Source organism: Leptinotarsa decemlineata, unplaced genomic scaffold, assembly GCF_025532065.1.
Source record: "Leptinotarsa decemlineata unplaced genomic scaffold, Ldec_3_MD MMD2_tig00000251_RagTag_RagTag, whole genome shotgun sequence".
In the NCBI taxonomy this organism is placed as follows: domain Eukaryota; kingdom Metazoa; phylum Arthropoda; class Insecta; order Coleoptera; family Chrysomelidae; genus Leptinotarsa; species Leptinotarsa decemlineata.
Genome location: NW_027412547.1, coordinates 993916 through 1012352, shown reverse-complemented (window position 1 = coordinate 1012352; position 18437 = coordinate 993916). Strand labels below are relative to the sequence as shown.

The following is an 18437-nucleotide window of genomic DNA, read 5'->3' as shown; positions in this document are numbered from 1 at the left end:
TTGAATATTACATTAGATGAAATTTTTTGGTTTCACAGATCTGTCTTCACAGATCTGTCTCTATCATGGTTTGAAACCGATCTCAGCAATTTAGGATAAGAAATGCTAGGTCAACTTTGATTCGTATAACGTCGGGAGTACCTCAAGGGCCTCATTGTGTACCTCTTTTGTTCAACATCATTGTTAATGACATTACGGGTGATCTTAAAATTTGCAGACCAACAGAAACATTAACGATATTATTATTTATTTATGTATTTATATAAACGGTCCAATTCAGATATAAGTAGTACAGTGCTATGTAGTACTTGACGCAAAACAGTGGATTAAAAGTAAATTATAAGAATAATACAATTTCAAAGTAAGATAACAAGTAGATTATTTAAGAAAATTTAAAATGTATAACAATATGAACTAATATAATTCTTACACTAGACACAATACAACACAAGCAGAGAGTCCACTTCAATGAAGGATCTGTTTTAAAATCTGTTTTTCCGTTAATCAGCTGTCGCCCCCCATACGAACGACAACTACAAAAAAAACAAATATTAATATCAATACATTAAGTAAGTGGAAATTAGACAAAGTATTTTATTTCTATGTCTATATGATATTAATATCAATACATTAAGTAAGTGGAAATTAGTCAAAGTATTTTATTTCTATATCTATATCATTTAATTGGAGTTTGAAAACCATTCATTCACGTAACCCTCAATTACGTATATTTTCATTTTGCTGAAGATTATATTACTGTCAATTGTCCTCAGCTTTGATAGTATTTAAAATATCATATGTGTTACATTTACTATCTAATGAAGCAACAATTCACGTAATTCTCCTAAGGAAACCATTTTGAATTTAGGCAAGTAAAGGTTAGAATCGCGATTATACCACACTTCATCACTTTGAATGCTCTCGATTACCTGGTTGATACTATTAACAGGGGAGCCCAAGCGGGGATTTCGGGATTTACTGAAGCGCGGCAGATTAATATACAGGGGGATACCTTGTACCCGGTTAAGTACCTCCACCAAATATGAGCCCCATATATAAGGCCGCCCGTGAAGGATAAAGGATCAAATTAGTAAAAAAAAATTGATCATCAGAAATTCTCGAGCGCGTCAGATTAAGGTAGGGTGAGTTAATTACATGCTAAAAAGTGTATATTTCAGTGATGTGACAATTTGAGAGTGACGTAAAGAAAGGAGAGGGCAGCAAAGACTCGTTCGTGATGAAGATGATGATTAATTAATCAATTAATTGATGGATGTAGCTGTTACTATGTGGTAGGAAATCATAATGAGGAAAAAAGAAATGAAACTTTCTGTTTTTTACCACTTTGATTTGTAACTAACGTTACTGCAGTTTCGTCCTATAAGGACATCTTCAAACTTACATATTGTATAAGTAACTGCAGTAACGTTAGTTACAAATAAGTGGTAAAAAACATAAAAAGTTTCATTTTTCTTTTCTTCATTAATTAATCAATTGATTATAAAAAATTAAATTTTTTTAAGCATTTCTATTATTTTTCTATAAATACAAGTATTCTACTTAAAAAACATACACTTATTTATTTGCTGAGCTTTTCAATCAAGTTCAATAATTAAAAAAAAAATTTTTTAAATATTTTTTTTCAGATTAGGCGAATCCCTCTAGATAATCGTCAGACTATGAGACAGCACGTCTAAAACATGAAGATGAACCATATATATCTTAATCTGACGCGCTTGAGAATTTCAAAACGACGTTTTTTTTTTGCACATTATAATAATGGCAGCGAGTTTGCGTCAGATCGGAATCGTCAGATTATTGAATGAGACCTTTTTTTTTGGTGCACTTAACACCCCCTTAGAAAATCTGACGCGCTCGATAATTTTTTTTTTATTTTTAACCCTTACGTACATACAATCACCCACATCATGCAAACGATCAGATTAACATACCAACATTATTAAAAATACGTAAGACATTGATGCTATCAATATCTGACGCACTCGAGTATGTCCATGCAACAGTATTTTTTTACATATTTAAAAATCTATAGCCGCTTCCCCCATCGATGAAAAGGTATATATTATATAACATTTTTTTCTTCTTATCATCCAAGCTTTGCAAATTAATGTCTCAATGACGCTCGAGTAAATCCCCATTTTGCATCGTGGGCTCCCCTGCTATATTAACAAAATAATAATAATAATAATAACATTTATTTGGTAAGTAGGATACATTCCTAATATACAACAACAAAATTATAACTAACAAATAATTGATTAATATTCCAAAACTCATGGCTTATGATCTTATTAGTAATACCTTCAGTTACATTTGTTATAAATATGATGCAGTAGATCAGTTTTAAACCTTTTTAAAGTTGAAGCTGATTTAATTGAATGAGGCAATTTGTTGTATGTATCAAAACCTTTGACATATACTGAGTTCATACTGATTTTGGTATTAGTTCTATGTATATATATGTATGTCAAGATTATGTCTAGTGTAATATTTGTGAATATTATAATTGAAACAAATAGATTTTTTAAGATATGTTCCAGTTAAATCATTAACAATTTTATGCACAAATATCATTGTCTGGTATGAAAGTCTCTGGGATACCGAGAGCCAATTTAGGGTTGTTAACATTGCAATTATGGGAGTATATCGGTTTCCTCTCAATATAATTCTCATTCCTCTATTTTGTAGTTTTTGTAGTTGTGCCTGTTTGTTCAAATTGAAAGAGTCTAAAATCGAAGCACAATAATCAAAGTGTGGTTGTATAATTGTTTTATAGACTAATATCTTTGTGTTTAAAGACAGATGCTTTGAAATTCTAGAGGAAAAATATAGTTTTTTCGAAATTTTCTTATGTATGTATTGAAAATGTTCTTCAAATGTGAGATTGCAGTCCAGTTGAAACCCTAAGTATTTTACAGTATTATTCACTTTTATATTTTCATCATTAATAGAAATATTTATCTGGTTTATATTGATTTTTTTATATTTGTATTTTGAAGTGAGAATCATGGCAGTAGTTTTACTCACATTCAATTTCAATTTATTAATTTTCATGTATTTGTCAACTTTTTGCAATATCACATTCATTTTCTGTACAGCAGCATCCAGTCTTATATCACTACGAGCTAATAGAGTATCGTCTGCAAACAGGTTGATAAATTCACAGTCGGCATGTATATTAATATCATTTAAATATATAACGAATAGTAAGGGGCCCAAAACACTTCCCTGAGGTACTCCATTATCGCTTAATATTTCATTTGAAATTAATTTTTGAAATGTTCTGACAAGGACGTCTCAAAAAGTATCAACCCACCTAAAACACATGAACGTCTGTCCTTCGTGCATCTCGAGATGATGCTTCCTGATGGCGATCTCGGAGCCCACCTCGAAGCACAGCAAACACCCGACATAGTTCTGCTCGTCGTTCTCGCACGTCACCTTGTTCACCACCCGGAACTTGACGTGCATGTTCTCGTGGCAGGACGAGATGTGGCTCAGGATGAGCATTTCAGAATTCGACATGACTGGACAGTATTCGCAGCAGAAGACGTCTCCGTCGAGAGGTACGTTTGCGTCAGTTCGAGTCAGGATCACCAGGTCATCGGTGGAGGTCTGAAAACCATAATTATTTTTTCTATTACAGAAAAATATTTCAAATACGAGTCGATTCAGAATGTTGAGAAATGTAGTAATCAATTTTTCATTTCATCAGTTCGGACTTGCCTAATATTATATGTATAAAATGATTAGAAATCCCTGAAAAAAAAATACAAATGAAAAATGAAAAACGATAGCTGAAAATAACAACTGTATTAAGCAAAAAAAAACCCTGAAATGAAATTACAGTGAAATAAAATACAAGTAAAAAATAGAAGAATTAAACAAAAAATTTTAAATTAAGAGATTCCAAGCCCAAGTTACTTCACGACGTTTCGATTGATAGTATCCACAACCGTCTTCAGGTGATAACTGGACTGATTCCTCACCGGTTTAGCGGAAGATGAAGCGGATTATGGGTTTCCATATGTTGCCTATCTCTCCGCTAGCTTGGCCGAATACATTGTAGACAACATGTATGCGGTTTCCTTGAATTTTCTCCTAAACCACTGTTCCTCTCTGTGCAAGATCTCAGCTTGGGACCACTCGATGTTATGTTGATGGATCCAAACATGCTCTGCTATTCCTGATTTGCTGATTTCCCTACGCTGTGTGCATTTCTTGTGTTCGGCAGTGCAAATAATCGTTTCCAGAGAGACAATACATTTTCTGAGCTGAGGCCGTTTGACCTAGGTGTACCACAGGGATCGGTTTTGGGCCCGCTTTTGTTCGTTATTTACATCAATGATTTTTACAACTATATGAAGCCATGTCACGGTGTACTATTTGCTGACGATACATCCTTGATATACTCTTCTATGAATTATTCAGCTCTTGTTGATAAGTCTTTGGAAATACAAGAAAAAGCAGAGCACTGGTTCAGTGTCAACAAACTCATGATGAATAAGGAAAATCACAAAACACGATTGTTTCTATGGCTCTGCCATTATCTGAATTCCAGTGTGTCAAATTATTAGGTTTTACTCTGGACAATAGGCTTAATTGGTCAAGCCACATTTCAAGTTTGAAAAGTAAGCTATCGAGTGGCTTATTTTTACTTAGACAGCTGAAACCAATAACAAATTTCACTACGTTGAAAATAGTATTTTGCTCGCTCATACAGTATCGCATTTCTTACGGTATTCTACTTTGGAGAAATTCTTGTGATGCCCAATGCATGTTTACATTACAGAAAAAAGCCCTGAGCATTCTTGCTGGAATCGGTTTTAGGGATTCTTGCCGTGAATCATTCATCACTCATGAAATTATGTCGGTGCCTTCTTTGTATATTTACTCAAGCCTATTATATATTCACAAAAGGGCCCCCTTGTTTCCCAAGCAATCTAGTTTACACAATCATGATATATGTAACAGCAATTTTATTAGACCTCAACGTTTCAGGCTGATGAAATCACAAAAAAAACTCCTAAGATTTTAAATTGTATAATGCACATATAAATATGTTTTATTTTAAAAAAGTTCCAAAAAAATATTTGAAAACAAACTGTTTTTATTCCACTTCATAATATTTAGAACATGTGCGTAGATACACTTTTGACGCAAGGAAGATTCTCGCCGAACCTCCACACTTAATTTGAATATGTTATAATGTACCCTGTAAACTTGTTACAAATTTCAAATTTTTACTGTTCATTTTAATTTATAGAAAAGTTTGTACCTTGCACCTATTTATTTTTCTGACTTGTCATAAATGTATTTTATAAATAACGATCAAATAAATATATCTATTTATCTATCTATCAAGGACCTCTTAGTTTCACCGATATAGGATTTTCTGCACTCACAGGGTATCCGGTAAATACAATTCTAAATGATAATAATAATAATAATATGCTTTATTATCATAAGACATAATCTTGTAGACAAAGCTTGGGTAGTAAATACTTAAAAAAATGCAATACATACCAAATGTAATTAAAAATGGTGCATGGATACAAACTATGTTAAAATGGAGGATATAAAAGAGTAAAAGTCAAGTTTATGAAAAAGAAGACACAAAAAGTAACAACGTAGGAGCTCCTTAATAAATCCTATATCGGTGAAACTAAGAGGCCATTGAAAGTTCGCATTGCCGAGCACAATAAACACACTCAGCGAGGGGAAACCAGCAAATCAGGAATAGCAGAGCATGTTTGGACCCTTCATCATAACATTGAGTGATTGCAAGCTGAAATCATACACAAAAAGGGACACTGGTTAAGGAGGAAATTCAAAGAAGCCGCATACACGTTGTCCAACAATGTATCCAGCCAAGCCAGCGTAGAGATACGCAACATATGAAAACCCATAATCAAGCGAAAAATGGCCAACTCCCGCGTCTAGTTCAGTATTCCCATGGTTCTGTATTATGAAAGTGTCGTCAACGTATCTCAACCAGACTGGGGTTTCTTGTTGGCTAGAATTTCAAACCACTCCGTATATATGTTGGCTATAACTGGTGATGGTGGCGGTCCCATTGGCAGTCTCTCATCTTGCGTAAATAATTCGTCCTTCAATTGGAAATAACAGTTTCGTACACAGCATCCTAGTAATACCATAATTACTTCTATAGGTAAATTCGTCCTAGCTTTCAGGTCTACGTCTTTGGATAGCTTCCTCTAAATGATTTGGAGTGCTTCTTCAACCGGAACTTTGGTGTAAAGGCTTTCCACGTCAAAACTGATTAGTTGATCTAGCTCTGTAACTTCGATTGCCCCTAGTAGTTCTACAAAATGCCTTGAATTCTTCACAAAAGATGATGTTTTTCCTTGTAATAGTTGTATTATTGGGAGTAAAAATCTAGACAAGTTTGGAGTAGCCGAATCTCTGGAGCTTATGATCAGTCTGAGCGGAACATTCTTCTTGTGGATTTTGGGTAGTCCATACAAGTGGTTTGATTGTTTTATCTTTCACTTGTATTTTATTTTACTGTAATTTCATTTCAAGGTTATTGCTTACTTAATATAATTGTTATTTTCAGCTATTGCTTTCAGTTTTTCATTTGTACTTGTTTTTTTTTAGGCATTTCAAATCATTTTATATAATATTAGACAATGAAAGTCAATTCACCATGAAACATTGTCAATCACCTTCAAACAAACAGTTTTTTATTTACAACCCACTCACCTCAAAATCTTCAGCAGCTTTCGGCGCGGACGTTTCCAAATGATCATTCGAAGCAGAAGTGTCTTCCAACGGATTAGATTCATCCACAATGGTAGACATCCCCTGAACTGTCCCATCCTGTTGGGATTCGTCCTCCATATCCATACTTTGAGCACCAGGTAACAATACTTCGGTTATGTTTACCTGAATCATCAGGATTGTTATGAAATATTCAACCCAATTACTCGGTATAAAATCGCGTAAAAAAAAGAATAATACAATTCAGGTTGTGAGACTTGGATACATGCCAGACTGATGAGTTGAATGAACTTTTCAATAAACATTTTTGCCAAATATCATAATTAACATTTTTCTGGAGTGAATTTGTTGTTATCACACCTGCACAACTTTGTAGACCCACCGATGAACATTTATGTATGTAAGTTTTTTTCAAATACCTGTTGAACCAATAAGTCATTGGAAAAAACTTCTTCGCAATATGATTTGATAGATAATGAATTTCAACTCACTTTACTTTTTCACGAATACCTTACAATTCCAACATTTTTGCCTTGAATCGAATTTTTTATATCACTTTTGTATCAAATATCACTGGTATATATTATTTTATAGCACATTACTCAATATTGTTGGCAAAACTACTCAATTCTGGCACATTACTCAATATTTTTGGCAACATTACTCACATTACTCAATATTTTTGGCAGCATTACTCATATTACACAATATTGTTGACAGCATTACTCACATTACAACATTACTCACATTTCAACATTACTCACATTACTCAATTCTTGCACATTACTCAATATTTTTGGCAACACTACTCACATTACTCAATTCTGGCACATTACTCAATATTTTTGACAGCATTACTCAATATTGTTGACAACATTACTCACATTACTCAATTCTGGCACATTACTAAATAGTTTTGGCAACATTACTCACATTAGTCAACTCTGTCATATTACTCAATATTTTTGGCAACATTACTCACATTACTCAATTCTGGCACATTACTCAATATTTTTGGCAGCATTACTCACATTACTCAATATTGTTGACAACATTACTCACATTACTCAATTCTGGCACATTACTCAATATTTTTGGCAGCATTACTCACATTACTCAATATTTTTGGCAGCATTACTCACATTACTCAATATTGTTGACAACATTATTCAATTTTGGCACATTACTCACATTACTCAATTCTGGCACATTACTCAATATTTTTGGCAGCATTACTCACATTACTCAATATTGTTGACAACATTATTCAATTTTGGCACATTACTCACATTACTCAATTCTGGCACATTACTCAATTCTCAATTGCCATAGCACTAGTAAAGGTATATTGAGAAATGATGGTCATCAATTTGAACATTTAATGAGATACCGTGAACGACGTATATGGTTAGGAGTATTCTTAAATTTATTTTTTCTGTTTGCTACTTGTTGTATTACTCGTACATGTTTTTCCGATACGTGGAATTTATGTATAGCTTTCAGTTCTAGACCCAAAATATAATGGTCCCCACTTTATTGAGGAAGCTCTGACCGGGAATTGTATGACCATGCGGTGATGATTAGAAAAACGTCGGGAAACACATGTATTGTAATACATCTGAATTTCTTGAAGTCACTACAAAAATCAATGAAAAAAACTGAAGGTCCGTATTAAAAAAAAAAAGTTGATTATGAAATCTAGTGAACGAAATGTCGCATTACAAATTGGCTTATATCAGATTATAGAAAATATGAAATAGTATTGAAAGTTCCTCTGGTTTTTTATATCATCAAACATGGAGGCGATAGTGCCAAAAAACGAAATTTGATAGTTTTTTAATTTAAAAAACAACCACTAATATTCTCGATCTCAAAAAATTATTCTAGTTTCCCATAATAGAAAACTTTTGTTGTCCAACTTAACCGACCTTGTGGGTCTTACCATTTCCAAAATAGCAATAGAATCACCTAAAAAACAGCCCGTAAAATACCAAACAATAAATTTTCAAAAATTTTGTTGGACAATTCAAAAACAAATTCATCTGCTAACGGTGACTCTTAAAAGAATGTTCAGTTGTTTTTAAAAAATATTGAGTTGTTTCTTTTTGTTTCATTGATTTAATACCAAAATTATTTTCGTGAGGATTTTTCAGTTCATGACAATTTTGCATAGAAACATAACTTCAGTTAATTATATTATGAAAACACTTATCATTATTGAGTTGAGTTGAATATTAGAACTACATCCAATGACCCATAAACAAATTTTGAATCCTTTTAATATGTTGTTTATGTATATTTTATTTTATATTTTCAACAAGTTTTGTAAATGGTTGGCATCCAATTCTAGACTCATATTTGTATATTGTATGCTCCATCAATTATTCAATCTTGTTATATTTAAATACCTGACTAGTCAAACTATTATATTTATCTTATCTTTATGATTAACATTGGACTTATCTCATGTCATGTAAATGATTTATGTAGATTAATAAAATTATCTATCTATCTATTATAATTACCTGATTTTTCCATGGGCCCGAATCTGTGAATTTCAATCCGCTGTCAGTTGATGGCTTGTTCTTTTTCTCCAGACCATCTGCGATTTCGTCTGCCTCCTTCTTATGCAAGTCGTCTGCGTATTTGATGTCGCTAGAAACGGTCGGGCCCTTCTCGATGATGTCCAGCGAGAAGCTCGAATGGCTGTTTTCGAAATGGCGTTCGATCTGCTGCTTGGTGAAAGCCAAGAAATGGCAACTGCCGCAACCGAGAGGGAGAAGCCGCCAATGAAAGAGGGCGTGCTCGTTTCGGTCCGATTCCGATTTGAACCTGAAATGTTGGGGACAATCAATAGCTATTTTTAGCAAGAACATGAACTAAGAAAACATTTCAGAGGACTTAACTGAAGTTGAAGATTGGTGTGATGCAAACAGATGGTCTTCATCTTTGAGGAAAGTAATAATAAAAGTAATAATAATAAAAGTAATAATAATAAATGTATTAATCCCAAGAAACATCCCAAGAAAAAATGTTTATACTAGGGACAATGTAACTACATATTGAAAAAAAGGGCATGCTGAGAATAATACAACAAATAAAAATATGTAAAACTACAAAAGTGTCAATCTATTTCAAAATATATTCTTTAGTTGTGCCTTGAATTTTGTATAATTCAATTTTTTATAGTGTTAGGTATTTTATTATATAAATTATCTCCATTCTGAAAAATACATTTTTAACCGAATTTGTTTTTGTGTGGTTGTGAAATTATATTTTGTATTTGCCGTGGATTACGACCATGAATTGATTTTTCTTATTAGTCAGTGGGATATTCTTGAAGACAGGCCGTAAACAAATCTAAAGAAATTAACTTTAAATGTTCAAGCCAGTCTCGGATATACCTACACAGGTAGGTATGAATTGACTGACGCCTATCAGAAAACAACTACTCCCCTGGCTAATACCACGAACGGCGTTGAATTATATCCGACAGGCGTCCGTGCGGGAATATTCACAGAAAATTTCCTGCATATTCAATTGGCAACACAACTGAAAGAGTCGACCTTCAATTTTGGAACGGGCACACTTGCAGACCGGTTTCGGGCTCCTTAGCCACTCGTCAATGCAACATAGTGGCCATCATCGACCTAAAGTCAATGATATTCAATAATTGGAAATCAAAATTCTCTCAAAGTATTTCATTCCTCGTCCTAAGTTGGAGCAAACAACAAAATGTCACTCCATCTAGTGAACGAGGTACTTACTAACTGCATATCTGAAATTTGCCCGATTCCTCTAAATAAGGAAGAAAAACTTTCTTATTAGTCAGTGGGCTATGCTAATAAGAAAGTTTTTCTTCTCTATTCAGAGGAATCAGACAAATTTCGGATATGCAATTGGTTAGTACCTCGTTCACTAGATGAAGTGACATTTTGTTGTTCGCTCCAACTTAGGACGAGGAATGAAATACTCTGAAAGAATTTCGATGTCCAATTATGGAATATCATTGACTTTAGGTCGATGGTGGCCACTATCTTGCACTGACGAGTGGCTAAGGAGCCCGAAACCGGTCTTAAGTGTGCCCGTTCCAAAATTGAAGGTCGACTCTTTCAGTTGTATTGCCAATTGCATATGAAGGAAATTTTCTGTGAATATTTCTGCGCTGAATATAATCCAACGCCCTTCGTGGTATTAGCCAGTGGAATAGATTGTTTTCTGATAGGCATCAGTCCATTCAACCTACTGTGTAGGTATATCCGAGACTGGCTTGAACGTGTAAAGTTCATTTCTTTAGATCAGGGGTCTCCAAACTACGGCCCGCGGGAAAATCCGGCCAGCCAGTGTCATCAATTCGGCTCGCGACAGCCAATGATTTACTGTCATCAATCTGGCCCGCGACAGCCTATGATTACCTAATTGTTGTTACTATTGCTGTGATAAGTTGAAGAAGAAAACAGAGAATGATAATCACTCGGTTTTATTTACTTTCAAGGTAAAACTTAACGACAGAAATGATGACAAAGAAAACTTATCTTAAGTATCTAAGTTTAAGCATATTAATAACTAACAAACAATTGAAATGAATCACAGTAAAAACAAAAACACTAATGAGATTTATGTAATTGTGATTTTCCACCGACAATACTTTGTAGTTGTGGATCAATTTTACTTGTACCAATTATCAAAAGAGATTTAAGATGCTCGTCGGTTAATTGAGATCTGTAAACATTCTTTGTGTACTTCATATTGGAAAACGTTTTCTCACACAAGTAAGTAGTACCATAAACAGAAAACAACCCACGAGCAAATTTATGCAAATTATATCAAATTGTTCCAGTGGAAGACTCTTATAAAATTCCAACAAAGATGAATTTTGATATTTGTTCTTGAGCATATCACTGCACCATAAATCAATTTCCATTTGGACTTCCGGAGACAGGGTTTCAATGTCAGAATCAAAAGGATTTTGAAAAAGCTTAATTTCATTCGCAATGACATCAAAATCTGAAAAACGAGTATCAAAATTTATCTTCAAAGTACTCAAAGTTTCGATTGCAAAAATTGACGGGAAATTCAGTCTCTGTAGTGTGGCTGAATATTTCACATGTTTCAAAATGTGTGAAACAAGTTTTACGTAATTGCGATTGAAATAGTATTATTTTCTGCCTGAAGGATTTGATATTGGTGTATGAATCAGGGAGAAGCTGATTTTCTCCTTGCAATCTCAAATTCAGTTCGTTCATGTGATTTGTCAAATCGACATAGAAGGCTAACTTCCACATCCATTCACTATTTTCTAAATCGGCAAAAGGGCGCTGCTTCTCATTTAAAAAAATTTCGATCTCTGCTCGAAGTTCAAAAAAAGCGCTTAAGAACTCTTCCGCAACTAAGCCAGCGTACGGCAGTGTGATATGGTAAATCATTTTCTCCAATCTGTTGAATAAACTCGCGGAATTGTCGGTGGTCCAGCCCAGTGGATCTGATGAAGTTAACAACTGATATGACTGGTTTTAGAACTTCAGACATATCCAATCATTTTCCGCACAAGGACTGTTGATGAATGATACAATGTAAGACTAATGGTTTTCAACCACCATCATTTTCTACGGCCTTTGACACAAGTGCAACCACTCCTTTATTTTTATCATACATATTTTTGCCTCCATCAGTTGTTATAGATTTCAAATTTCTCCATCGAATGTTCTTTTTATTAATGGCATTTTCAACTCCCTTAAAAATATCTGCCCCAGTTGTCGTGCCGTGAAAACTATCAATATCAAGAAGTTCTTCATATACTTCATAGCTTTTATCTACTCCGCGAATAAAAATCAACACCTGAGCAGGATCTAACACATCCGTTGACTCATCCAATGCTAGGGAAAACCACTCATGATGACCATTTTTGTCAGACAGTTGAGATGATATATTTTCTGCGATATCTTGCACCCTCCGAGCCACGGTGTTTGCTGACAAACTGACACTTTTAAATAAATTTACCTTTTCGGGGCATATTTCTTCGGCTACTGCAATCAAGCATTCTTTTATCATTTCTCCATCGGTGAATGGTTTTCCACGTTTTCCGATTTCAAGAGCCACACGAAAACTGGCGCAAGTTGCAGACTCTTGTTCAGTATTCGCTTTGGTAAACAAAGATGGCTGCGATTTGAGTCCACGTTTCAAAGCTTCAAATTTTTCCTTCCGCAAACTTCCTGTATACTTAGAGTAACTTTGAAGATGTTTCGATTCATAGTGTCGTTTAATGTTATAGTCTTTGAGAACAGCTATGGTTTCATTACAAATTAAACACACCGCCTTATTACTGGACTCAATCACAAAATACTGAAAGTTCCATTTTTCTTGGAACGTTCTGCATTCACTGTCGATTTTTCGCTTCTTTTCCATACTAGCAAATCACACATAAAAACAATAAGTCAAATCAAAATACTTTTATTGACGGGTGTTACTTTATTTTACAATAGACAGTTTCGCTTCCTTCGCCTTTCCTACGCAGACTAACTCGCAGTTGTGCCGCTAGCCTTTTTAAATGCAATTATTACTGCCATCTCGAGGTGATCGGAATACACTAGCTAGAACCAGAAGTTTCTCGAACCAACGCGGTAATTCCAAATATTTAATTACGCCTAATGCCACCTAGCGGGTAGCTGAAGAAGATAGTACATAGTATCACTACTCGCCACTAGATGTCGTTAAGTGTCACAATACACAATAATAATTGAAATGCAAAAAAAGCGTAAGTTTGCTTAGGTCACACACTTCGCGACTATCCTAGTCTAGAAATATAGTTAAGGGCAGAAATTGGCCCTTGGAACAATTTGAAAAAATCATTATGGCTCGAAGGCTTTAAAGTTTGGAGACCCCTGCTTTAGATTATCATTATTACTGATTTGATATTAATTTCCACTTCATTTTTTATATACCCTTACACAAAAATCAGCTTTTTATGGAAAATTAAGTAATACATTTGTCAACTCACCAACTATTGCAATAGCGACAAAGCACCTTGCGATACCTGACGTGGACCTCGCCAGGAATATTCGGAATATTAGCAACAATTTTCGAGCACTGGTAGTTGATAAGCATCTGGATCCAAACCTCCAGTTTCGGATTGGGTTTCAATTCGATGATGTTTTGTCTGAAGTCCAAAGTGTGTTTGTGAGCTATCACGTGTTTCGCCATGTAGCGGTAGGTGATGCTTTCGTCAGAACAAATATTGCATTTGAACCTATAAATAGTAAAGATGAGATTTGTTTTTACGTAATCAAATATAAAAAAATTATAAACATGGTATTAATGATTACTGGATAAACACTCCTATAAAAAATAATGAATGAATGAATAAAAAATTTCTATGATACCTAACACACACTTTATCTTATTTTAATTTAAATATAGGAAGCGCCTGAAAGAAGACGCTATATAAGGAAAAATTCAATCTCTTGCAGATGATACGATAATGGGGAATGTTCCTCCTGACGAAAATCAAGTAGTTGTCATAAAATAGCTCTGAAACAACGCATTTTAAACTTATCATTTCAACTTTTTTCTTTAAAAAATTATTCAAATACTCAAAAAAAGAGGAATGAAATAATGCATTCAACATTTAAAGGGATTCGTTTCTATTTTACCATTTGGCAACATCGGTTATAGCTAATAAAGGACAATGAATCTGTTACCTGTATGAGACAAACAAAGATGACATATTTCAGAGGCGTGCTGTTCTTTTCACTTATGTTCCGAGACATTCTGTGACATATGACATTTTGTGCACCTAACCTATCTTCCTCTATATAAATAAATAACAAAACAACTGTTGTTTATGTGGCTTGTGGAGGTGGTATTGAACTATAATTTATATTTTGCCTTAATTGTTGATTTATGAAGATAATTTTCCTTTTTTAAAGTAGAATATCTAGGTAACCTGAACTCCGATCTAACATTCTAGACACTGTTGCCAATATGTGAATTTTTAATAAATCCCTTTAAGAATTAAAACCCAACATTTGAAACATCAATTTGAATACTTTTCGAAGTGAATTTGAAAAGTTCATGAATTAAACCCAACTTTATTTTGTTCAAACTTGCATTTGCTGTAATAACCCAAATTGAGGAACATTCCCCATTTCATAATCCGATAAAAGCTTCCAAAATTTTCCACCGAAATTAGATCCACTCAAAATAAATGACAGTATCGAAATCTTTGGGGCTGACTACTTAGAAATAATGATCAAGAACCACTAGATCATAAAATCAATTAGTTGCTGAAAAAATTGAGGACTCTCCTGCCAAAATTTGAATATTTGAAGTAACTCTTAAAATATTTTATTTTGCTCTGGTTCAATCTTTTTGGTTTCCAACCATTCTATTTTCTCGTTAAATTACATAAAACCAATTTTCCAATTAGACCTGTTGTATCATTTTTAACAGGAGTTTGGGTGGATTATAAAAGTAAGAGGTCCAAGACTAGATCAATGAAGAACACCAGAAATGACACTCTCGGGTGAATTTTTAATTTTCCACATTATTCTGCATCTGAAATCAATACACAGGTTACTTACACACCTACGGGTAGCAAGGAGCTGTCCTCAGGGGGGGGTTCTGTCCCCCCTGTTATGGAACTTTGTAATGGACAAGCTACTATGTCTCTTGGACCATAATGGGTATAAAGGGGCTATGCAGACGACTTAGTCATCCTAGTTCAGGGTAAATATAATAATGTAGTGAAGGGATGCATGCATTGGCTATACACGATGGTGGTTAAACCCATGATAACGTATGCATTTCTGGTCTGGTGGCCAAGGATGAAGCAGGCGACAGCCATCAACAAACTAGGCAACGTGCAAAGACTTGTATGTTTGGGAATGACGGGAGCAATAAGAAATACCCCAACAGCTGCATTGGAGACTCTCCTGAATCTACCTCCTTTACACCTTGTGAAAATGGGGGAGGCCAGGATGGGCCAATTCAGACTGGAAAACTCACCGAACTACAACACAGTGTTACTAACCGGTCATTGTCTGCTTAGAGGACACCTGAATAAAATGGGCCTGTACAACGGAGACCTCAGCTGCAGATTATGCAATGAAGGGATAGAAACAGCTCTACACATACCATGCGAAAATTACGCCCAGAAGAATATGACGAACATCCAACAGGGAACCTGTACAAGCTAGTACAGGGAACGAGACTGATGGAATGGGTGTCATGAGAAGATGGGAGAATAAACGCAATAAGCCCAAGAGACTTGGACTAAATGGACAAGTCAGACAGCTCCCAAGCTACAAAAAAAACTCACCTACAAACTTTCTTCTCTTTGAACAAATGGAAAATGAAATCGGTTATCCTCTTGGACTTGAATTGATTGCAAATGGAGCACATCAACTGCCTATTCAAGGGCTGGCCGAAAGGCCCGAACTGTGCCTTCAAATTTTTTTCGCTGTACTCATCATCTTCCTCTTCCGCAGACATGCAGGCCAGGTCAATGACATCGTCGATTCTCGGGATTTTCGAAATACCGTGTACTTCAGGCAAAGCTTTTCTCTTCAAAGGCCCCTTCACTTTGGACGTTTGTGGTTCTGCATTGTCTGTTGGGGAATCGTCTTCGTCGTCAATCACGATGACATCTTCTGATTCAGAATCGGAGTCTCTCGTCATTTTCATGATTTGATTTACCTTGAAAAAAATGATAAATGTCAATATCGCCACGGGTATAATTGTGACTCTGACAATAGGGCTTTTTCAATATACATATGTTGATCGAACGTAGATGCCTGTTCTGACCAGGTTGAAAGAGCATCCCAAATCTAAAGTTCATCCCAATGTATGTTCAAAATGTTCGTAAACAAACTTCCATTGGCTGATGGAAATAATGCAGTAGTGAGTATGAAAGACTGAAGTATTTTTTTTTAATTTATAAGGAATATAGTCCCTGATTTTGAATAGAATAGTCTACGATAATTTTTCAACAATATGTAAAGCTAGGAATTTAATAGAATTAGTATAACTTATTGAATGTTTATCAACAATTATAGGATTAGTATAACTAATCAATAATCTTCCAGAAATATTCATATACGAAGATTTTTTTTAATTTTGAGTTGATTTACGTTCTTGTAGCCAACCTAAAATTGTTTCATATATGTTTTTAATCTTGAATTTTGTCAAAGTTATCGGAAGAGTATATAATTGTTGTATAATCAACAAATAATTCAACTGATTCTTCAGAGATAAATTTGCTTATGAGTTTATGTACATTAAAAAAGAAGCGGACCAAGAATAGATCCTTGTGGTACCCCAGAATTTATTTTTCTTATGGAACTGTTTTGATTTCCTATACAAACATATTGTTGACTATAGCTTATATAATTCACAAAACAATTTGGATATTCCCTCTAATGCCAAAATTGTTTAGTTGTGAGATCAATATATCATAATGTACAGTACCAATGATGCTTTACACAAATCTAAAGACGAGAGGCAACATTTCTCATCACTGTCAATTCAAGTGTGAATTTTTGTAATGGGATCCATTGCTGTGCCTTTGTATTTCTAGACCTGTGAAAACCATACTGATCACTATAGTAGACACTACTATGTAGAGGTTAGCAGAAATAAATCAGAATCTAAAAATTGTTCCCTCGGGGTTCTTCAGGGTTCTATATTAGGTCCACTCTTATATATAATATATGTTAAATGATTTTTATACTGTTTATAGTTCGTTATGTATGCTGGTGACACATCTTTTTTGATAACTCAGGAAAATATTAAAGCCACAGTTAATAAAGCATCTGATGAAATAAAAAAACAAAAGTGGTTCTCAGACCTTGTTAAATGAAAGAAAAAGTGTGCTTTTACGTTTTAATCATTCAAAAACCACTCCAGATCACAGTTTACTAGTAACGTCAATTAATGGATCAATTCAACAACAGGAGGAGACAAAATTTTTAGGTTTGAAGATAACGGAAAATCTCGAATGGAACAAGCATATTGATATGATTTGTAAAAAGATAACCTCAATATCTTATTGTATTCAACAACTACGCTGGAATGTAAATAGATCACTCTTATTAATGTACTACAAACATTTCCTATGGTATTATAGCTTGGGGAGCATCTAGTGATTGTTTGAGAATACTCAAAATTCAAAAAAGAACCATAAAGTATATAGCAGGAGTTACTAGAAGAACAAGTTGCAAACTAATCTTCCAAAATCTCAGAATATTGACTGTTACAAGTACATATACACATTTATGAGATATTAAAATATGTAAAATCGCACATAACCAGTTTTCCTACTCCCAATGGTAATAAGAATTATAATACTGGAAATTCCCTACAGTTGGAAGTGCCAACTGTGTGGCTTATGGCCATTAAATTGTACAATAAACTTTCAAGTACAATAAAAAATCTGGCTCTAAAACAGTATAACTATCAATTCAAAGAGTTGTTCCTGCATAAATCCTATTATTCTCTCAAAGAATATATGGATGATAACTTATGATCCTGTACATGTGTAACATTTTAGGAAGATTTTAATAACGATGCTGTTACATAAATAACACGTTTTGACATACTCCATGTCATCTATAGATGATCCAAATGAATAAATATTATTATTATTATTATATAAAAGGTTATTGTTTTCCAAATAA

At 34.2% G+C, this 18437-nt stretch overlaps 1 protein-coding gene across 1 annotated transcript in view; it reads right to left on the bottom strand.

Moving 5' to 3' along the window:
• Window positions 1-18437, bottom strand: part of LOC111509632 (uncharacterized) — a 77757-nt gene that overhangs the window by 2986 nt on the left and 56334 nt on the right. The window contains 5 exon segments of the mRNA XM_074173394.1: window positions 3338-3636; window positions 6748-6930; window positions 9291-9597; window positions 13763-14011; window positions 16082-16458. Coding sequence (XP_074029495.1) covers window positions 3338-3636; window positions 6748-6930; window positions 9291-9597; window positions 13763-14011; window positions 16082-16458 — 1415 coding nt within the window.